We start from the raw sequence: 22,727 nt of genomic DNA on the forward strand, positions 1-22,727 counted from the left end.
TCATGCTATATCTCACATTTATATAAATACATATATTTTATCAATTGAGCGACAAGCATGAGTCAAGGTAAGCAAAATTCTGGCGAAAGTTTTAAGCACTTGTTGTTGGTGATTAAAATAAATTTTATTATCATTTGGTGATTTGATTTAAGGCTCTATCTTGTACAACATTCATTTACTTATTACACTGAACAACGAGTTTACAAAATATGTATGCAGAGGATCATGTGCACAGGCTTGCAAGTAGTTCCTCTTTTATATACAATCGCTTGGCTGATATAACCCATATAGCTAGGTGTCCAGATGTCTTTCGTGACACGAACAAGCAGGACCCATTCCTTGAGAGATTGTAGTCGTGCGTGCTCGTGTCACAAAAGCACAGTAGCATATTCTGCTTTAAGCATGCCGCAATTTTACATAACTTCGTATACATACTTGCACTATAAACTAGATAGACAAATTTCACTAAAACATGTTTTAAAATGCCATTTTAACTTGAGTTAAAGCGTCTAATATTAGCTAGTTGCCAAAAATTATGCTACGGGTTTTCATATACATCAATTTTCATTTATCATTTGGTTATTGAAGCTGTGTAATACTCAAGTTTTTATCACATTAACATAAAATGGATATGGAAACGCACAGATGCGAAAAAACATGGGAGTATACAATAAGGACACCAGTTCAAAACATTACATGCTATATTAAACATTAAATGAGAGGTCAAGTTAACATTTAGCGAAAACAGCTAATAACAAACTCTGACGCAGAATGTTCGAACGATCCGCTCAGTTCTGCAGTGCGGCACGAAGCAGGCTGTCCAATGTCAATTGAATCGTTCCGTTGGCAGATGCCTGCAGTACAGATTGTGGCTTTGGTAATGCTGGAAACTTTGCGGTCGTACTCGCTGCCATTGGAGGTTCCATGCTGCTGAGGCACTCCACAACGGTGGCTGGCAAGGGCGAAGCAGGCATTGCCACGTCTGAGTTAGCGGATGTATTCAAGGCATTGTTCGTCGCGTTCCCTTTGCGCGGAGGCGATGGCGGCGTTAGCTGAAGCACCGTACTGAGGCTGTGCTTGCCGTTGGGCGTCTTGTACAGCGCGTCTAACTCCACTTGGGGCTCAGACACTGCTTCCACTTCAGCGACGGCGAACGCATCCGGCACCTCCGGCTTCCGTTGTTGCGCAATAGCGTTGTTTACCTTCTGCCATAGATTGGTGATGGTTGCATCCTTGCCGGCGGCTGCCGTGCGCTTGGCAATCCTCTCAATAAAGCTCTCGCTAACGCTGATTACTGGAGCAGTGTCCACCACATTCTGCTGGCTGCAATCGTTGCGCGTATAGGAAATGAGACGCGGGCGGATTTGCGGTCGCTCGGCAGGCAGCTCAGGAAGTGTTGCAGAGACTGCGCGTCCTTCGCTGACCAGTTTAAGCATTATGCGACGTGTGATGCCCCGCACCAGGGCTTTTTTGTCCTCGGTTATATAGGGCTCCCATTGCTTGGGCTTGGACTCCACACAGGCTACAGCCTGGCCAGGCTGGCGACGCAGTTTGGCTCGCATCGACTCAACAGCGTTCAGTGCACCAGATGGATCCGCCTTAAAACTAACAAGATCATAGACAAAATCTTTGTTGACGGCCTTAACGCGTTTTCGTATGGGTCGTTTTTCAGCGCTGCGCTCGCCAGTGTCTGGTGAAATTTGCGTGCGCGACTTGCGACGCTTTTTGTTGGGCACGGGCTGTTGCAATTGCTCCTCCTCTGGTTCCTCCTTGATGACGAAGGCGGGAGCAGCGGCTGCGGCTATGGGCGAACTGGGCGCAATCTCTGCCGGTGGCTCAGTTATTGTTTTAACGCGCTTCATACGTCTCTCATAGGTTTTGGGTGCCGGCTTTGGCTCGGTAGCTAGCTCCAACTCCGCTGACTGCTCCTTATCTAACAGTATAATATCACCATCGACATCATCGCGTGAGTACTCGCACTCATGCGTGGACACATACTGCTCGGTCAGCCTGTCGCGATCACCTTCAATTTTGTGTGTGAAACCCAGGTGATTGACTATGTCGTAACGGCGAAAGGCGCGGTAGTCGCAGATGGTGCAGCCAAAGCGGCGAGCACGATAATGGAACATGGAAATGTGGCGTCGCAGATTGCCGAGCGCGTTGAACTGCTTATTGCAGATCTTGCAGCGGCAGCGCAGCTGCTTCTCAATGGGCACATTGCGCTTCTTTTTTGTTTTCGATTTTGTCTCGTCAACGCTGGTCTGTTCGTCCAGCTCCCGCTCCTCCTGGTCGTCCTGTTCGTCTTCGCTGTTGGACGCCTCCTCGCTAGATAAATCGCTCTCCTGCTGCAGCTGCAGCTTGTCCAGCGATACGGTACGGAGCCCCGGTGCATAGTTTTCATTTTGCTCGGCCAGACCGGCAAACATTTCATTCAGCGCAGTAGAGTCAAGGCTCTGCATATCCACTGCAACTGAACTGGGGCTTTCGTCAAGCATATCCAGATTGGAAACACTGCCACCATTTGAGATGGGCTTTAGCTTCTTAACGGCTGGTGCTGGCTTGGCCAACGCCTCTTGCTTGGCGCGACAGTTTAGCAGATGCGTGGATAGCGCTGCACGACGCTCAAACGACTTCTCGCAGTAAATGCACAGCGACATGATCTTGCGTTGTTCGCCATTTGGATTAGTACGCTCGGGCACTTGTCCGACAACATCGTCGGACAACTGGAGACGCTTTAGTTCACGACTTGGTCCCTTGGGCTGGACATCACCCTGCTGCATGCGGCGTTTCAGGATCGTGTTCCGCATCATGCGTATTCGCCGTGTTGGTTTTCTGGCAAAGTAAAAAAATTGTAACTAGTATCAGAGTGAGCATCCCGCATACCCACTTATGATCCTTGGAGAGGTGACGTATGACAGCTGCTGCCTGCAGAAAAGTAAGCGAGCAGGCTGGGCACTGAAACACAAACGCTGACGATGAATGATGCTTCTGTATGTGCAGCTCCAGTGTCTTTTGCGTCTGAAAAGTCAAGTTGCCTGGGACATACAAAGAAAAAGGAATAAATTCAAAGCCTACTCATGTTATTAACATGATTTAGGTATTTTACATATTTCGCAGAGAATGTTCGTTTCCGTTTCGTCGCTGACCGACTGCTCAGGTGTTTCAGCCGAATCGCTACCACTTGGTCGCTCGTATTGATGCGGATTCATCGCCTTACCATCGGGACCTACGATAGTTTGCTCTGGATTAAGCATGAGATGCACTTCGTTCAGCTCTGTTTTAATGCTATCGTCTTGTTCGACCTTTATCGTCTGGTAGACTGCCTGACTAGATGTCGGCACCGACTCCAGCTGCAGCACCGGCGGCAGCTGCTTACCTCCGGCAGTAGGCGCTTTCTCGCGTCGTAAGCGTTCAATGACGCCACTTAAATCGCGCATGCTGCCACGCATGGGACGCGCCTCGCGAGGCACCGGCGAGCAGCCTGTGCTGCGACTGCGCAGCATGTGTTCAATATCCTGTGAGGCTCCTGCCTGAATTATCATCGTGGAGTTTTGATCCTGTAAGCAATGTGACTAGTTGACTCATGAAACAAACCAATGGATAGCTTAAATTGGACACTGGCTTTACGGCTAACTCACTGCGTATCTGGTATTATAGCTCGTTACACGGGCGCTTATGCAGCAGAAGACACGTTTGTGGCTAATAAAATTGGCCAAACTGCGAAACATATTGCGGCACACGTTGCACTCATAGATGAGGCTGCACTCCTCGCTGAGTAGACGACGCACCTGTATGGGACAATGGGACATGAATTAATCCTTGGGCTAAGTACAGGGCTCACACGCACACACATACACACACAGACACACGCACATATACAGTAAAAGCTCCTTTGAGCCGACTTCTAGGGCTGCGCACTTGATTTCTCCAGCTTAGGGGATGTTCGTTAAAAACATATGCGAAAGCAATAACAAAAACAGTAAAACATACGCGTTCATTTTCATTCTTACATATTTCCGATAAATAAGTATGAATGTTTAGAGTTTTCTAATTTGGACAAAAGCAAATAGCATATTGTTGATATATTGTTGTATTATCGTATAATCTTTGGGCTAGAAAACGTATATGTTCCATTGTTCAAAATATCGCTGTTGTTATTTATTTGTAAGTAGGCAAAACACAAGGATAGAGACAAACAAATTTGGTCTGTTTAAGGAGCCATGCGCTATGAGTAGGGCTTGTACATTGGGTTTGTTTATATTACGCCATTCTGGGGCCCTGTTGGGTCACGTACGCAGCTCACCTACACGCCTACGATTCCGTTAACGCTGCCGCTTACCTCACTGGTTCCGTTCTCGTAGGCGCGTCGGGCCTCCTCGAAGCCTGTGTGGGCAGTTTGGAGGGGTCGCTGCAACAGGCTTAAGTCGTTGCCATCGCTCTCCATCTGTTGTGTATCCGAATTGCAGCGCGAGTTACGCTTCTTCATGGCTGTTGGCCGTAATTTGCTGCCGCTTGGAAAAACGCACGAGTTGTTTGTGTTATTGTGAATTGCACTTGTACGCACGCATGGGCGTATTGCACTTGTTAAAGTCTTATTTTAATTGATTAAAATCGGATTTTCAATTCGAATTTACGCATGCATATTGCACATTTTCTAATATTGCAGTTTTCGCTTATTCTTGTTCTCGCTGCTTAAAGAGAGAATTAAACTCGCTTAATTGTGTTCTCGTCCAAAATTGTTATTGCTATTAGCTAACACTGGTCGCTTAGGCACATGTACCCTCACACCGAGAGCCTTGGAAACATTTGCGCTCACGATAGCATGCTTATCGATATTTCTATCGCAATGCAACTTTAGTCTGCGCGCGCTCCTATATGCTTTAAAATGTTCCATGCGTACTTTTGAACATTTTTAAAGAAATAAAACCATTTGCATTTAAGCTTTTGTATTTATCTATATTGTAGAAGATTTATTCGCTCAAGCTTGTTGTTTGTTGACATTTAGTTATGTAATACATTTTATTTATCATTCTTAAACTAATGCTAGGCAAAATTAGTGTTTATTTTTGACGAATACACAATTATGAATTTTAGTTTATTGTAAAAAGCGTTTGTCATAAAATAAAGTGAATTAATATTTGTTTGCACTGATGTTTACCATAGTTTAAGCTTCATATGTATATGCATATATTTATTGTTATTGTTATTGTTTCAAAACTCAATTACTAAATATACATATTTGGTGTGCTAATATATTTTTACCATTCTTTCGGTCTGCTCTGCAATGGACTTTTATAGTTTATAGTTCTGTGGTATTTAAGTGAATTTTTGGAAAAATATTCATTTATCGGTTCGTCCTATATATGGTATTGGTATTTGGTGTAAATAGCATGTGGCTTTATAATTATATCATTTAATTGTGTACATTTATAAGCAGAAATGCTGCAATGCCTGCTACATATATATGGATTTGGGCATGTAAATATAATCTCTTAAATTTTTGAATATAATTTTTTTAATTTTATACGCTTGACTTGAATCGCTAGCTTTTAACGTTTGCCATTTGTATTATCCATGGGCTGCTATCTTTTCTTTTTTTCTTTTCTTTTAGTTTATGTTTATGATGAGTAAATTTGTATAAAGGTTAAGGTAATGCGTTTATCTTTAGTAAGGCACTAGTTACACATTGGGCCCCCTCTCCCGACAAAGTCAGGGGCGCTGCTTAACGTGTAACTACTGACTACGACATACAAATCCCTCTTCCATATTCCGATCATATTTTAAAGCTTTCGTGTACAATTTCATTTAGCGTATTCTTTTCGTTTAGTTTTAGTTTTTCTTTGTTGTTTGTTTTTAGCTAATACATTGCACTTATGGCAAATCTAAACTGATTACAAAACAAGCAACGACGCTGCAGCGACCACGCCGCCTACTAAAGATAACTTGGAGGAGGGTCTGGGATCAATGATCGATCGATCGGTCTCGATATGGAATGATCGGCCACTACACAGTGCGACAATTTGACTGCATTTCGCTACAATTTTGATATAGTGGGTGGTTGGGGTTTGTCTGGTAGGTTGGTTGCGTGATTCTTGTCGATAGTGTGTACGTTTGGGCTGATAGTTTACTGTAATTCTTTACTTTGATAACACAGGGTATTAATATTATTATGTGATACCCACATTTGTCGCGCAGCTATTGTAGTGAGCACACACACACAGGCTAGTTACAATATCTAACCTATAATTATATGTAGCATTATAGGGGAGAGAGATAGAAAAAAATAGAAAGAGAGTTTGTATAGTTAGCGGTCGGGTATTTTCTATGTTCTTAGTACAATTGTTTCACGATTTCTGCCCCATGACAGACTATAACTAGGTTTAATTTTAACATATCAGTTACATACAAAGTTGAAAATGCAACTGCACAGTTGGGAATATTGGTAATCCAAACGTCTCTTGCATCTGATACGCAAGCAACTATGTTAAAATGTTGTATCAAAATCCTTTAAAGTATGTCATGTACATCATGTTGTGTTATTTGCGTATGGTAGTGTGTGTGTGTGTATCTGTGTCTGTGTTATGCGCAATGTGTTTGAAATTACACAGAGTTACATACATGCGGGTATGTATGTGCGCGTGTGTGTGTATATGTTTCGTAGTTTACAGGCAGTTATGTAAGTTACTTTTCAACCAAATAACTTTGATTACAGTTGCCATTGTTGGTTAGCTGCGTGTGTGTGTGTGTGTGTGTGTGTGTGTCTAGTGGATGTTCGCGCGTGTCTGGGGGCACATGCATAGCAGAGCTAACAACTACATACACAAGTGCAGGATGGCTTCTAATCTATGTATGATATTTCTCATTTCTAGTTTATATTTTAGGCATACAATTAAACCTAGATAGACATGGATGCTAGCTTAAAATTTAAAATATTGGTATTATATCATAAATTAAATTAAAAATGTTTATTTTTGGGTTTATTATAAAATTTCACACTGTTTAAAAGGTTGCCATGATTATCGTTTTGTTACATGTTATGTATTTATATAGTGTATATTTGTAGTCTGTATGACAATGAGAATGTGTGATGCGCTTATTGCTTCTGCTTCGACATGTACAATGAGATTCGCATTCTTCTTACATAAGTTAACTCATTTTACAAATCATAAATTAGACATAAACTTAAACAAATTGACAAAAAAAATGTACAATTAAAATCAAACAAATTAACATGATTATGTGAATATGAAATAAAACTTAAAATTTAGCGAGCAGAGACTTTAAAATGAACTTAAATCATACAAAATATATATATATAAATGTATATCGAACATAAGCATAAATGTTAATTAAGAATAGTTATATATTTCATATAATACATAAGGCCTTGATAGGGGGTATATCGAGTTCAATTCTTATAATGTACATAAGAGTTCAGATGACACTCTGCCAAAGGTTAAAGCCAATCCGGCGAGGAGTCTTTATGACTGTGTGTGTTTTTTATGAAGATGTGGCTAGTGAGCGTGCCCTGGTTTTGTGAGGCGTGCTCCTTGTGACACATATAATACAGCTCATCATATATAGAATGCATGTTTGTATGTAGGTATGCAAGTATAACAACATGTGCTATACATATGTGATATTCGTTTATATTAGTTTGGTATCGTTTGATTTTCGAATTGTCTTGTTGTTGTTGTTGTTGATTTGGTTGCTGTTTGTTTGTTGTTTAATTGTTTTGTTCACGATTGTTTTGTTATTGTTTCTTATTTGGATTTTGTTTTTGCTTGGATTTTTACATTGTGAATAAATGCGTTTAGTTCAAGAACTTTGCTATTGTTATCATTATGAGGTTGGCCAACATGATGCAAATGCTTGATTCTGGCAAATAGCTACCTCCGCTCACAACAATGTCTTTCTCCTCCAGGAGCGGATAGTCGATGACATGTATAATGCCATTGGTGCACTCAACATCTGGCCGATAAACATTGATCTTCTTATAATTCCACACGAGCACATATCCTGAAATGAGATTGTAAGCGATTAATAAGAGATTTCGTTTAGCTTTCCCAGTAAAGATCTAAGGTGATATGCTATGGAGCACACGGTGAGATTTATGTTTTGCATGAAATGAGGCAAGTTTTGATGGCTGTAGTGGGTTGTTTGTGCAATGGGTTGACAAACGGCAGCACTCACCAGTCCATTCGTGACTAGCATACTCATCATGTAGATCTTTTACATATATTGTTTTGTTTTTGTTAAATACAAAGCATGAGATTTTGGTAAAGTCGAAGAGAAACAGCAAAAGTTAGTACAGATAATGGTACCGATAGCATCGAATCGAAATAAAAAGCTTTTTGAGTGCCCTAAGTGGCTACAACTTAGTATAACTTACGTCCAGCCTCCTCCTCGACCTTCACTTTGAGTGAATCACGGAGTGTGGGCAGCACCACGTTGTCTGTGGTAAGTGACATTTGCGCAAGATCTTTCATGGTAAACACATGATCCGCAAGGACCAGATGGCGTTCCAAAATGTACTTGGACTGTTATGTAAGAGAAATACAGAAAAAGAGACAGAAATATAAGTAATAGAAGGCTTTGTACGAAATGAGTATCTGTTTACATGGTAGGCGAAGTCACGCATGAAGAGCTTCTTGTGCGCCGAGGGATAATCCAGTTCAGTCTTCTGCCAACCCTTGTCGCGGGGCACAAAGAACGTGTATCGGCGTTGGGTATTGTTCAGCTGATCGTTAAAGTGCGAGAACTCGCCCATCTTGTAGGTATCGCTGTTAAAAGCCAAAGGCATTAGCAACAAAAGAAAACTGTTTAGAAATAGGTGTTACCTCATCATGGGATCGGTTTCCAGCTTGCCCAGCACAGTAGTATGCGGCACGCCTAGCACACGGTCAATGATATGCACATAGCCATTGGTTTGTGCCACATCAGCCTGCAGCACTGTGGCGTTAACGCCACCACCTTCAACAGTGATCACAGCATCAGCATCGTCGCCGTTGATATTAAAGTAAAGGAACGTTCTATTATTCACCGTTGGCACCTGAGCAATCTAGAAGTGAATAAAGTAACTTGAAATGTGATTTTAAAATATTTTTAAATCAGATCATACCATATTAGCATTTTTCTGTCTGATCTTCTCGACATTCAAGCGATCCTTGATGATGTGCATATTCAGAATATCGGTCATCTTCTTGCGATCCCTGTAAACAACAGTTTTGTTAGAGATTTCATCTTAGCCGGATAATCGCGAGTTTACCTAATAATATTGTCAATGGAAGATATGTTCCAAGCCTCATTGCTGGGTGCCAAAATGGTCACTTCAGACAGATTGTTGATGCCTTCCAGCACTGCGCCACCGGCGTCCATGATCACCTCGTAGAATTTGCGCAGTGCTCCATTCTCGCCGTTATCCTTTAAAATAGAAGCGATTGTTTAGGGATATATATTTTTGTGTCATAAATAACTCAAAACTATTAAGTTAATAAATTGGGAGTAGGGCGCTCAAGCGATATATGTTTGGATTATAGTATGTTTATTTTTATGGAGTGTACGAACATCAAACAGTTATACATTTTAGATATATCCACAACATTTATTATGTTTTTAAAATCTTAACAAAAGAAGTGAGCGCCAATTGATTTGGAAATCATGTTTATAACTGAAAAGTAAATGCGGAAAGCGATTCGTCTAGTAGAGCTGGCTAATCTCAGCGATTGTCGCTGATTCATTTCTATATGATTAAATCAAGAGGTGATTTCTAATAATCTCTGGGCATAAAAAATAAAGCAATAAGAATGGAATGTGGGCCCAGGTGGCGATTATTGTGTTCAGTGGATGAGGTTCAGGGGCAAGCTGATGAATGTTGAGTTTGAGAATTGGTTGTGTTATACAATTACTTACGTTCAGAAACTAATTCGGTTAAATCGGTGTACAACGTTAAAAATGCATATTCATTTTAAAATATTGAGCATATATCATAGAAATTGTGTATGGTTTGTGTCGTATTCGTTTACGAGTATTATTTCAGGTTCCGCGCAGTGTGCAAGTTCCGCCACCGAGTTGGAAAAATGTTTGAAATAAAGTAGTAGGGAAATAGAGTTTATTTACTTTGGTTTCTTTTGCGGAGTTGAATAGTTGCTTAACGAGTATTTATATTGAAATTTGGATTTGGCAAGCACAGCTTTTGACTTAAAAAAACTTTTTTAGTTATGCAAAACAATTCAACAACTTTAAATTTCAGTAGCGTGCACACAAATGCTAAGAGACGATAATAAATGAGGTGAAGGCCCCTTAAATTAACTAAGCTTACAGAAAAATTCAAAAATTAAAGAACTAAAAGCAATTGATCAAAACCAAAACGAATTGTATATCAGAATAAGTTCACATTTCGACATGCAGTCACAAAAGGAAGAACTCAACAAATGAAAATAAGATATATAATTTTAGACGAGACTATCTGTTTTTATAAACAATTAAGCTCAAAACAGCTGATCAAATTTTAAGCACTTGCAACATTTTAACTGTGTTGCACCAGCGGCTTTTGAGATCCAATCGAAAGCTGTCAGTTATCGAGACAATTGAAGCTACATCAATAATAATAAATGAAGTCTGTTTTTCTCTTTATAATAAAAATATCATCAAAGTAAAACTAACTGGTGTTTTGAAAAGTATATAAAACAAGTCTATAGAACATGCCTAGGAAACATGCAGGCATACAAATAAATGTAATAAATTCGACAACAAATGTGAACCGAAATACTAACTAAACTTTAGACTATTCATTTGTATATACAAGGGCACGAATTGTTTACTGTACAGATATAACTAACTTCAATAAGAATTGTTTACCTTGAACGACTGTATTTTACGTATTGTTTGTCAATTGTGGGGATTTTCAGTTTATATCGAATCAAGTTTCATTTTGTGAGCGATATTTGCATGTACGAGAAACAGAATATAGATCAAACGGTCAGTAAACCGATAATGGCAAAAGCGCGAATTACAACAAAATGCTAAACAAACAGTCAGAAATGTTGAAAATGTAAACAGTCAGATGAGCCGAGCTTTGAGCTGATTTTCAATGCACAACAACATATATAATGTATTATGTAGGTCGGATGTATGTCTGCGATCAGCCATGGACGAGATGCGTCTACAGCTAGAGTAACACTTAAAATTACGTTCAAAGCATGCCGACTGAGCGAACGATCGGGCGAGCTGAGAGCTGAGATGTGAAGCTTCGAATGGAGGTATGCTTAAGACATTTGCGACATTTTACATGGACTGGGCGTGGTTCACCAATGCACTCGATCGGGAAATATGGAGGAATAGTGAATGAAGTTTTTGAAGTGCGCCAGTGCAAGCAATGCTTCAAGAATTTTCATAATTTTTCATTCAGTAAGCCAATAATGTGTGTCTAATTTAAGCGATTTGCTTGCGACTGCCACAAAGTCGGAGTCGGGAGCGCATTGAGCTGCAGTTTGAAAGTGAAGCATTTCTGTGGAATATCGTTTTGATAGTTGTGCCAATTAGAGCCTTGGAAATTGCAGCTCATGATTGTTTGTTGGTGTTGCAAGATAGAAAATATTGAAATTTGGTTTTTAAAGATAAATTTACATTAAATACATTGCGTTTTTCTTTTTGTTTTTGATTGAATTTTGGCAATACTTACATTACACCCAAAATTTTTTTAAAATAAAATTTATATTTTAAAAATTATTTTAAAATAAAATTTTGCTTTTGATTTTACATGAAACCGAACTAGTTAACATTACGTGCAAAATCTGGAGTGCTCGACGGCACCAACAAACCTTACACTAATCTCAAGATCTCTCATAAAAGATCTATGCAAATTCAGTTCTATGTAGAATCAGACTTGGGGTTTTCGTTTTTGGCAAAGTGTAACTATTGAGTTTTTGAGATCAAGCGTCGCTTTATGATCTGCATACATACATACATATAATACATTTGTATGCATATATGTATGTGTGTGTCTACTGTCAATGTCAAGTTTATGGTGCTATTTGATACTTTTGTTTTGACTTTGCATATAGAAGAACGCTGGAAATCGGGGTCCCTCAAGCAGACGCGCATCACTTGTTCCTGTCGAGCGCAGCTCAGCTAAATGCAAAGCTTTGTGATGTGTGTGTTTTCTTTGTATGTTTGCATGTATATATGTGTGGGTGGGTGTGTGTGTGTGTGTGTGTGTGTGTGTGTGTGTGTGTGTGTGTGTGGGTGTAAGCATTTGCTGAGGCAGCTGGCAAGCCCAGCGACCCGGTGCTGCGTGCCGAGCCAATCAAAATGCCAAGCCTTATCACCAGTCAAGGCCACTGACTAAATATTACTATGTGTGTGGGTGTACGTATCTCTGTTTTGTATCTAAGACTGGGTGCTACGCCCACCTACCTGTAGGAATTGGGTGACAGTCGTATCGATGATCATGAGCGGACGATGGATCAAATGGATCACACCGTTTTTCACAGGTATATTGGCCTTGACAATCTCGGCCAGGACCACACCCTGAGGATGCTTAGCATCGCCAATAATTGTATTGGACTTGACATACACTGCAAGAGGAAGTTGAACAAATATTGAGTAATTGTATGTTGAACGCTGCAATTATAGATCTCACTTTTGCCGTCCTTCTGCTTGAAGAAGCTCACTGTGACCTTGAGCTGATCCTCGAAGGCAGCGGAAGTCTTGGGTTCGTCATGTTGCGAGGCGGCAGTGAAAATGACAGTGTTTGGTATAACATGACCATCGATGACCTTGCCATCTACCAAACTGCTGCGGGTCGAGAGCTGCGTGGAATCAAAACAAATATAGAAATAAACATTTGATCGAAGGATGAAAACTATTAAGGCTAAACCCACCTTGAAGCCCTCATCGACGGGCAACAGAAAGGTGTGTGCCCCAGGCGCCTGATAGAGCGATTCCTTCTTCATTAGCGTAACCTGGGAGCGATAGGTGCGCAGTTTGTTGTCGCCCACGTTCAGCTGATCAGCCTTTTGTATAAATTGAAGTGCATCGAGATTGTTTATTTCTGTCTTGGCAGTTGGCAGCGCAGTGAGTGGATCTAGCACCTCGTCGATAATGTGCATGACCTACACAGCAAATTAAATATAATGGCACAGTTAATAATATCAATTGTATAAATATTCAATTGAAAGATTCATCACTGACCTGTCGCTTGCCCTCGCGATCGGTCAGCTCGACGCTGAGTGAGGGTATGATGCGCGCATTGTTCACGTAGATGTCACCATTGCGGCTCTTTGTGATGTACAGCGGAGGATTGCCGTTCATGTCCGATGACACGGTCTTTTCCAGTTGATCTTTGCTGAACGCCGCGGTGGCTGAGCGTGGGAGAGAATGCATTTTAATTAAATAATTCGCATGAATCAGAGTACTTACTGATGTGATAGAGGACATGTGTGGGTCCCTTGTGGCGCTGGAAGGCTTCATTGGTGGGCACAAAGATAGTGCAGGAGCGCAGCGAGAGCGTCGAATTGGCAACAGGATTCTGCTCCAACAGACTATAGAACTGTAAGCACAAACGATAGGACATGTCTTAGAATACTTGCAAAACTTTGTTGGACAGTGTATTGCATGCACGTAAATATCGAACCAAACAAAACCATGCATGGGGGAGCGTTTGCCATTTGGCAAACTAACGACCTGTGGGCCAATTCTACTTGCAAATCCATGGCAACGTCAAACAACTGCTAAAACAGAGCACAGCCCGCTCGGGCTGAGAAAGGTTTATTGAACCAATTACGTAAGCAGCGTCAGGAGCAGTCCATAGGGCGGGTTTGTTGCCTTGCGCCCATTTCGAATACCGAATACGTGCACTTAAATTGTGTGTGTCATTACTGAGAGCTTGATGCCTATCAGGACACTGGCAATGGCACATGGTACTGCATTTTCCAAGTGCAGCTACCCTACATAACAGACGCTGACCCTTTGGGCTAGCTACCACCTGCCTGGCGACACATGCGACCGCACACTTTGCGGCTTCCCAATGTGGCACCACCAGCACCATCACCACCATCGCCGTCGACACGCCCCGCTGCACATTCTCAGCCAGCTTTATGAGTGGTGCCACAAACGTAGCTCACTTTTTTTCAAATTGACCGTCTCTCTTTAGGTGCTTGTGCATGAATGTGTGTGTGTGTGTGTGTGTGTATACTCCCGCACCTTTTTTCGTTTCTCACGTTGTACCTATTTTTGCTGTTTCTCGTCCTGGCGTAGCTAGTGAGTCACGTCAATTTTATTTTAAGGGCTGCTTGGTTCTCTTCCCACTGCACGTATCCTAGTTTGGGCAGCACCATCAAAGGACTTTTTAGTAATTGGAGACGCCAGTTGTCGCTGTCGTTATCGTCCTGCAACGTTATCGTCGCTATTTTGTTGGTTGGTTTCCATTTCACTTTCTAAATGCTTTCGTTTATCTTACTGCTTGCCGGTGGATTGGTGCCAGAGAATGTGCTTATTGGTTAAGTGAACTGCGGCCAGTTGCGGCTGGCTACCAAGGGACAAGGTCTCATTCCTTAGCACTCTGCATTTACGATGCGAGCTTAAGGCTAATCGCTAAGAACATATTTTCTATTTAACAACAGAAAAGTTACTTTTAAATGAACTTAAGTCCTTTTATATATTTAAATCGTCTATTCTATTTTCAGAAAGCTAACATCTTCGACGGACTACCGCGTATACAAACTAATCGATTGCAATCGAAAATTTTCTGAAGCGAAGAGAATAAAGTTATCAGTGCTTTATAGGGAAAAGATGAGTTGTAACTTTAAGTTATAGTAACAACTGTAAATATATTTAAAAAAAAACAACTTTTTATAACATAAAGACATTGCATACTCATGTTAACATAACTAACGAAACGAAAGAGCGCCATGACTGTTACAAAGATTCTGATAATGTGTCTGATTAAAGACTCTGCTGTGAGCAGCGAGGCAATTCACTTGCAATTATATATTTACATAAATATGAACATTACCAAATGGTAGGCAGATCAAACTTAATGGGTTTCATAGATATAATCCTGCCAGATGAGCTGTCTTCGCATAGTCATTGCTCCCAGGGGAGAGTGTGCGATGCTTGCTTTGCATAAGTGCAAACTGTCAACTGTAATTCATTACCAACTCCCATTGACAAACAATGCGAAGAGCGTGGCACACACAATGCAAACTTTTCTTAAATGAAGCGAGGGCGCTGAAAGGAAACACCCCTCGGTCAAAACTTTGCTGTTTCAAAATGCATTCGATTTTCATGCGCAGCGCGCAGTGCCATTGAACCCTGTCCGGGACAGAGGCAGAGTCTGATATTGGTGTGCACCCTGCGCCTGTCCCGGCTAGAGTCAAGGGCATCATGACTCAGAGAGCCAGACGGCGGTGCAAACAAATTCGGCTAATGCAGCCACAGCGTTGGTCATTGCCAACCCTCATGGGGGGGGGTGGGATGACGCCCACTCAGAACACACAACCCTTGTTTGAAATTTATTAACGAAATTAAGGCAAAAAACATGTAACGGTTTTTCATGTAACAATTTTTAAGATAACATTTCTTGTTGCTATTTTTGTTGTTGTTGCAGCTTACCCTTACTGGCATAAGGCGCCTGAAGGATTTGGCAGTGTTCTGAAAGAGAGAGAGAGAGAGACAGAGAACCGCTGGCAGTTCAAATTTTGTTTGCAACTCACATATTTTGTGCTTTTTAGCCAAAATTTATTTAATTTGTACTAGACAGGGAACAAAACAAGCTACGAGTACGAGGGCTGTATGCATATGTGTTTTCGGGTGTGTGTATCTGTGAGTACGTTATCATTGAATGGGGCGTGTCACATGAGGGAGTACATTTCGGCAGCTAATGGAGTAATTGCTACACTTGGACGGGGATCCGAAACGCAGAAAAGAGCAGCCGGCTAGCCTGACCAGCTTCCTGCGCAGCACTTGATCTCATCATTGATTAGCTGCAGCATTGCGGGTGTGAGAGTTCCCGAATGTAATTGGTACAAATTATGCATATGTACATATATGGTACATTGTATGCGCATGGCAAAGTTTTTGGTATAATTGCAGCAACCCTCTCGAGTTGTGTCTTAATTGGTGTTGAAAGATCGGGGGAAGAGTGGCACAGACTGACGAGGGAGGCCGCATCGCATGCCAGTTTAACGTTCGCAATGGATCTCAAATGCATCTTGCGAGATCTTTAAGTAATTGTACAAATGTATGCGCGTTTCCATAGGCGTCCATTAAGGTCAGCCGCTCATTCACGTTCAACGCTTTGGAATAGTTTTACGTATTTTTATTCGTAGAGCACGAGGCTCACATAACGCTGCCAGCCGCTACATATCACGCGTCGCGGCATGGATTGTATAAGTATTGTAATCTTAAATTAAATTTAATTGAATGCGATGCTCGCGTTGATGGTCCAGTTGATGTATGTACAAGTGTGTGTGCGTGTGTGTGTGTTTGTGTGTGCCTAGGTCGTTCAGAGCTATTGAGTGTACGCCGCCCACACACACGCCGCAAGCGTGCCCCAGCCAAGCCTGAGCCGTCGGCTCTGTCCTCAGTCAAAGGTTAAAAATTAAAATGATAAATATAAATGCAATGCATAGCGACACAGAAGATGACGTCGCAACGTCACAAGCTGCACTGCCAACAGGAAGTTTAGGGTCAGCGCAGGAGGTCAGCCGTACAACGACCGCACGCTGCCAGCAGCATTTGCTGGGCGTGGGGTCGGGTATTCGATCTACAGATGCCCTCTTCCACACACACAATCGACTGCTCATCCTTAGGTTAATGGGTTTCGCTGGAAAATTCACTCGAGGAATACAACATAATTTGTAGTTATTACAATAGGCCTATATGTGGATTCGAAAGAGTGCTTCAACATTGTTTGAATCATTTTTTCAAATTGTGTACAAGAAATTCAAACTAACTGAGTGCTAACATTTGGGAATATGATTGAAAGAGACTGCAAAAAGAAATATTTCATTCAAGAAATGTGTGCGTAAACTAAACTAAAAGAAAAGAAAGCCAGAGTTCAGATAGAATATTGGGAATATTCATTTTATAATTATCACATTGAACGAAATATTAATTCCGAGTAAAATTAATAGCCCAACGGGGCTTCAGTGCTTTTTGTAACAGATTATCTATGACTCAAATGTTTTTTTTATGCCATTTAAAATTTTGCTGTTTAAATCTTGTATACAAAATTTGACCCCAGCTACGTACCCTATACATGGGGTACGCCTATTCATCTATATAAACCATCAGACTGTAATGAGTTTTGCACATAATGAATATATTCGGAACATTTTATGAAAAAGCGCATGCAAGTTTTTGTTTGTTTTTCAAATACAGTGCGCACTCGGTATAGTGAACCGTTCACTTGAAAGCAAAAGTCTTGAGCGCGGATTAGCAGAAAAGACATTTCTCAGATAGTAGAAAAGACAAATATATACACATTTGCTTAGTCTATTGTGGATGCAGAGAATCCTACTCGCAACACGTTGATGCCACTCGTGAACACGCTCTGTTTGGCTGTAGCTGTAGCTTTGCTGTTGCCACAATCTGCACTAGTTTGGTACGCATACATACGAATACAGTATGTACAGTGTATACAGAAAGTATCTCTGCAGGTAACGGCAAAGGTACTGCATATATCTTTTCATTGTGGCGACATTTACAGGTGAGGTAGTTCGCAGTTAGCAGCTCGCACGCTTTCTTTTCAATTGTGAAATTTTTTTTTTCTTCTGGATTTTTAAAATGCTCGCTGGCTAACAACTATTTTTGGGCATTAAATGCTTAACAGAGTAGAACGACAGACAGACGGACAGCTGTTGTTATTGTTGTTGTTGTTGTTTTAGGCTGGCAACCTTTAATGGCTTCTGGCTTTTTACACTTTTATGTGTTGCCCATATGTCTGCGTGTTTGTGTGCGAGTGTGTGTGTGTGTGTGCGTGGCGCTGTTTGAAGGTGCAAAAAGGCAAACATAAACATGTAGGTAGAAAACTGTTATGCTCGGTCGACGGCAACGGCAACGGCCGGCTTTGTACTGCGCCCGCTTGGTTGTGCGGCTGCTTTTGCATAATTTATTTTTCTGTTTTTCCTATATCTTAGTTTATTTTATATAATGGGCTCAGCATGCATACCGAATGTGGCCGCATTTGGACTTTGGACCGTGCTGCGGCTGAAAAGGGTTTTGGCCATCATCGATTTTTCAACAGCAACAGCAACAATAAGTGCAAATGTTAAAGGTCAAGGACGCGAAAGAAGAAGCAGGCAGCTGCTGAAACAGACGAATACCTGTGCGGGTGTATCTCTCCCACTCCCTTTCCCACTCTCTCTCTCTCTCTCGCTGTCGCACTTGCTTCTCTTTCCGTTTGTCAACTTTCTGCACAAGGATTTTCGTTCCAAGGACATTTGCCGACTGGCTTGACCAAAATATGAATGCATGTGTGTTGGCTAACAGCTATGTATGAGTAAGTGTACAAGTGTGTGTGTGTGTGTGTGTAAACAACTTTAATTACGGCTAAGAAACAGCTGGCTAAGCACCTAAATACATGTGTTTTCTATTTTGGGCAGAATATTTACTTTGCTTTTTTGTATGTGTGTTAAGACTCACCTGCGAAAGTTCGGAATCGTCCCGCAATTTGTCCACCAAATCAGCGGCAGCTGCATGCATTGTGCAGCAGCAGAGCAGCAGCAGCGCCGCTAATGCGCTCGTTTCACAGCTCACAAACATTTTACAACACTCGCGCACTTGTTTTTGCTGTAACGACGCAACAGCAGCAGCGACGACGACGGCGGCGGCGGCTTCGACAGCGACTTTTGAGGGTTGGCAGTATTTGTTACTGTATTTGCAAACGCGCCTTTATGCGACAACTATCTGCAATTTAAGGGCAAGAAACACATGCATATAAATTGGTATATAATCAATGGCAGCTAAGCCGTCCCCCTGACACACACACACACACACACGCACGAACTTAAATGGGATGCACTGCTGCGATGAGTCAAATCTGTGTTAGCGTCAGCTATTAAAAACAAGCGCTAGCTTGGCTATACATTGTTGCTCACATATACACCCTTGCACACACAAATACCGTTATGTCACATGAAAAGCATAACAGCCGCCCAAGAAGCAGACCATAAAAACAAGAGACAAAGCTAAGCTGCGCTTATTATATATTGTTTTTGTTTTGCCCTTTCTGCTGCCATTCGTGGCTCTCGTTTCAACAGCTCAAGGAGAAGTTCTTAGAAAGAGCCAAACCAAGCCAAGCCACGCCTCTGCAGTGGGCACTAACTAAATTATGCAACACGCCTTCGGGCAATTGTTGCCTGCCGCGTAACACTTTGGTATTTGTAAATGACCCGACTTTTTTGCTCTCCTGTATTATAGTATATTGGCAAATTAATAGCGAATGAGCTAGTTCTTTAATATTTGCGCTTACTCCACTTATTTTGTACTTCTTTCGTACATACATATGTATATTTGGAGCAGTAGCAAAAAATCTATACTAAGCGCAGCAGCAATGCACGATTTTTAGCAGTACCAGAGTCCCACTGAAGCCACCACAGCAGTCAATACATTCAAACAATACCGAGACACTAACGTACACCACGCTTCAACGTTTTATTGCAACTAAGCCGAGAACAGGTTTTGAAGAGAGCGCACCCATAACAGATACAAAATATGTCTACGACGAATGCTGTTATTTCACTGTTGTGCTCATTGTGAGCTGTTAACAATAGCACAATCGATAAATTAATACCAAAGCGATAGTTGCCAGATTTAAATGTAAATCATATAACGACAAAAGGCAATTTATAACAAAATTTAACTATATGTAGTTATAGGCAAACTGATCCAAATAACTACTGAAAAAACCATATAAATAACAATATCTACAGTTAAAATAAATATATTCTTTTATTCGTATCTTTTCTTAAATAATCCACTTAACAATTATGGCAACACCTGGATTTAATTGCACGTCTTGCACTTTGGAATTGATTGCCAATAGAATTTGATTAAAATATATTTCCATTGCAAAACCATGAATTTATTTAACACAGAAAAATCCTAAACAACAATTTAGTTTCTAATTTTTACTCAACTATAAGTAGGTTAAGCTTAGTACCCACCATATAATGGCAACAGGAATGCTAAAGGCAACAAGATGTGCAAGTCCATTGAGTATTGAGAGCCTGCAAAAGATAACAATGTGTAATTTAGCATTAACTAATCGCTGAAGGGATAATATTTAAGAATCGTTAAAACGTTAGAAATCGTATCATATCTGTTTCTTTACGATAAAATAATTTGTCAGCCTACCGTTTACAAAGCTTCTGTGCGGCTTGTAAGGATTCCTCAGTTAAGTTTTCCTTCAAGAGGAAGACACGGATGCCAGCCGCGGCAGAGGTCAAATAATCTACCCAATCAATACTATTCATATCAAAATCATAGATTTTTCGATCCTGTGGAGACATGCATTCTAATAGCCGACTAGAATTGGTCATCTCAAAGCTCCAGCTAGAGATAACGAATGGGAATAATCTGTTGATGCCATCGTGTACTTTTTTGTAGATTGATTTCATTCGTGGCTTCTGACCCTTGAGGCGTAATCCTATATCGATGAAGAACGCAGGCAGATTGTGATAAAAGGCAGACAAGATCTTGAAGACCCATAAGCTGGGCGTACAAATAAGGAACGGATACCATAACATTTGGTTTAATGGAAAAACGTATCTTTGATTTTCTATTGTGCCTGTGAATGTCTTCCAAAATAGTGGATTCTTATCGGTCGGAACAAAATTGTAAATAGGTGGATCTGGTGCAGGTAACTGGCGCTTGGCAGTTTCCACAGATGTTTGCCAGGCGGAGGCAAGAATTAAATTCGCACAAAAGTCAACCGGCACAATATTGCATCGGGCTTCTTTGTTTAATATCATGACGCGAACAACGCCAAGTGCACAGCCATATACAATTGAAATGGGTCCATAGAGGTTATCAATCCATCCTTTGGAGGGCTCCCTAATGCTGGGAAGAACTTAAGCCGAGGAAACAAAAACTGTATTAAAGAAACTTTAGTCGCCAACAACACGTACTCATGCCTGGTCGAAATATGCATATCGGTAGATCGCGTCCCTCCTTTTGCACCACCTGTTCCGCCATCGCCTTGGTAAAGGTGTACGTATTGGGAAATTCGCCGAGCAACGCCGGTGTCATTTTGTCTATCAGCTTGTTGCTCAGCTGATCCTTCAGCGCCAAAACCTCGTCAGCTGTGCAGGTCAATAGCTCTGGATAGAAGGACTCCTTGATGTGCTCAGTCACGCAATTTGAAAACGCCGTGGACACATGGACAATTGCCTCCAGTCGGCGCATCTCCTTGGCCAGCTGCACAATTAGGCGAGTGGCGCGTGTGTTGATGCTCAATGCGATGCTAAGTAGCTCCACAAAGTTGACCGTGGCTGCACCATGTATCACCACTTCCACCTCCTCCGCGAGCATTTTTCTGTCTGCCTCGCTCAATCCCAAATCTGGCAGTTCACAGTCACCGGCTATGGGTGATACCCTCTCCAAGTAGTTGGCATTTGATTTGAGCACTTCCCTAAACAGCTTTTAAAGGAGTATTGAGTTACGCTTAAAATATCTCTCCGATCGCAGTCAACTTACATAATTGCTGCTAAAGTCGGACATGCGACTCTTGATTTCCTGTCCACGTTTGGACCTTATTAGAATATATATACGTTTCACTTCTGTTGCTCGCAACAGTTTTTCAATGATCACTGAAATACAAGGCAATATCATACACGTTGAATTATAAATTGTTCAGAAACTATCACGTTTATCATTGAAAATCAAAAAATATAGTTTTATCTTTAACCGGTTCGGAAAAAATGCATTTTATATACGTTCACATACTTCTTCCTAAAAATCCACTCCCACCGGTTAGGAAAACTGTCTTATTTTTATAAAACGTGGTAATTTTAGAATCCATTTTGTTATAAAGAAAGTTTTCCAGTCAAGGGAATTGCTCGACGACTAAAATACATTTTTCGTGGTCATGCCTTTTATATAAAAACGTATATAGTACCTTCCACTAAGACTGTATAAACTTAAAATAACGTAACCCATTGAATTTTAATGTGAATATGCGAATGAGGGCATGTCCAGTGCACACAATCGGCACTCACAAATCTACATATAGAAATTACGTACTTATTTTCTTGTTATTCAAATACTAATACATGTATATAGGAAGTCGCGTCATATAGGGGCACCTGCCTAACGTTGCCATATATTATTCCACTTACAAAAAGGAAAAGTAAATTTTCAAGCATTTCCCGTTGGGTTATCATTGTTGTTATCATATTTTGAATCAATCTGCTGTTAACGGTTTTTCAAACGTTATTTTTATAAACCGCTTTAATAAAAGGTTTAATGACAAAGGTGACCATACCATCTAATAGTTACTATACAGAAAAAATACTGAAAGCGCACATTTCCAAATACGAAAAAAAAAACCGCCATCTAAAAATAAACGCTTACCGTAGGAGTATCTAACAGTTTCAATTAAACTACGCTGTTAACTAGCATTTCAAGTAAATAATACTGCAAAAATCATCGATTCTTCGAAAGCAGGAACAGATTTGTCTGTGTGCAAAGCACGCTGTTGACTGCAAGGTACTTCTCAACAC

At 41.0% G+C, this 22,727-nt stretch overlaps 3 protein-coding genes across 11 annotated transcripts; all 3 read right to left on the reverse strand.

Moving 5' to 3' along the window:
* Positions 1–683: 683 nt before the first annotated feature.
* On the reverse strand, positions 684–4,708 carry LOC6629422 (uncharacterized). 2 transcript variants are annotated; one of them, XM_002054318.4, is made up of 5 exons: positions 4,340–4,708; positions 3,639–3,788; positions 3,107–3,557; positions 2,888–3,035; positions 684–2,832 (listed from the first exon to the last, which is right to left on the reverse strand). In XM_002054318.4, the coding sequence occupies exons 1-5, from the start codon at positions 4,484–4,486 to the stop codon at positions 789–791; spliced, it is 2,940 nt and encodes a 979-aa protein (XP_002054354.1). In that variant the 5' UTR covers positions 4,487–4,708; the 3' UTR covers positions 684–788. The 2 variants fall into 2 exon arrangements, with proteins under 2 accessions (XP_002054354.1, XP_070063068.1); XM_070206967.1 differs by having other exon boundaries at positions 3,107–3,572.
* A 2,242-nt stretch (positions 4,709–6,950) lies between these two features.
* On the reverse strand, positions 6,951–19,671 carry Fas1 (fasciclin 1). 8 transcript variants are annotated; one of them, XM_015172184.3, is made up of 16 exons: positions 19,580–19,671; positions 18,649–18,912; positions 15,616–15,654; positions 13,423–13,552; positions 13,195–13,364; positions 12,885–13,115; positions 12,644–12,812; positions 12,418–12,578; positions 9,913–9,921; positions 9,269–9,423; positions 9,122–9,212; positions 8,841–9,061; positions 8,621–8,783; positions 8,393–8,540; positions 8,194–8,229; positions 6,951–8,019 (listed from the first exon to the last, which is right to left on the reverse strand). In XM_015172184.3, exons 2-16 carry the CDS (start codon positions 18,766–18,768, stop codon positions 7,814–7,816), a joined length of 2,049 nt encoding a protein of 682 aa, XP_015027670.1. In that variant the 5' UTR covers positions 18,769–18,912; positions 19,580–19,671; the 3' UTR covers positions 6,951–7,813. The 8 variants fall into 8 exon arrangements, with proteins under 8 accessions (XP_015027670.1, XP_015027666.1, XP_015027663.1 ...); XM_015172180.3 differs by lacking the exon at positions 9,913–9,921 and adding an exon at positions 10,861–10,869; XM_015172177.3 differs by lacking the exons at positions 8,194–8,229; positions 15,616–15,654 and adding an exon at positions 10,861–10,869 and having other exon boundaries at positions 19,580–19,670.
* A 261-nt stretch (positions 19,672–19,932) lies between these two features.
* LOC6630377 (fatty acyl-CoA reductase wat) lies at positions 19,933–22,067 on the reverse strand. The gene is made up of 5 exons (XM_002054316.4): positions 21,952–22,067; positions 21,703–21,815; positions 21,135–21,645; positions 20,362–21,076; positions 19,933–20,234 (listed from the first exon to the last, which is right to left on the reverse strand). Exons 1-5 carry the CDS (start codon positions 22,025–22,027, stop codon positions 20,144–20,146), a joined length of 1,506 nt encoding a protein of 501 aa, XP_002054352.2. The 5' UTR covers positions 22,028–22,067; the 3' UTR covers positions 19,933–20,143.
* Between the last annotated feature and the right edge of the window lie 660 nt (positions 22,068–22,727).

Source organism: Drosophila virilis, chromosome 2 (genome assembly GCF_030788295.1).
Source record: "Drosophila virilis strain 15010-1051.87 chromosome 2, Dvir_AGI_RSII-ME, whole genome shotgun sequence".
Lineage (NCBI taxonomy): Eukaryota > Metazoa > Arthropoda > Insecta > Diptera > Drosophilidae > Drosophila > Drosophila virilis.

Bases quoted from the DNA above. Each gene is read 5' to 3' on its own strand.
- LOC6629422 (XM_070206967.1), bottom strand. From the start codon at position 4,486: ATGAAGAAGCGTAACTCGCGCTGCAATTCGGATACACAACAGATGGAG. The intron at 3,036-3,106 runs GTAAAATACCTA...TGTATGTCCCAG, and splicing joins GAACATTCTCTGCGAAATAT to GCAACTTGACTTTTCAGACG. The intron at 2,833-2,887 runs GTGGGTATGCGG...TTACTTTGCCAG, and splicing joins CACCTCTCCAAGGATCATAA to AAAACCAACACGGCGAATAC.
- Fas1 (XM_015172184.3), bottom strand. From the start codon at position 18,768: ATGTTTGTGAGCTGTGAAACGAGCGCATTAGCGGCGCTGCTGCTGCTC. The intron at 12,579-12,643 runs GTGAGATCTATA...TTCCTCTTGCAG, and splicing joins CAAGCAGAAGGACGGCAAAA to TGTATGTCAAGTCCAATACA. The intron at 9,062-9,121 runs GTATGATCTGAT...ATTCACTTCTAG, and splicing joins GACAGAAAAATGCTAATATG to ATTGCTCAGGTGCCAACGGT.
- LOC6630377 (XM_002054316.4), bottom strand. From the start codon at position 22,027: ATGGATTCTAAAATTACCACGTTTTATAAAAATAAGACAGTTTTCCTA. The intron at 21,077-21,134 runs GTACGTGTTGTT...CCTCGGCTTAAG, and splicing joins CATATTTCGACCAGGCATGA to TTCTTCCCAGCATTAGGGAG. The intron at 20,235-20,361 runs GTAGGCTGACAA...TATCTTTTGCAG, and splicing joins GCACAGAAGCTTTGTAAACG to GCTCTCAATACTCAATGGAC.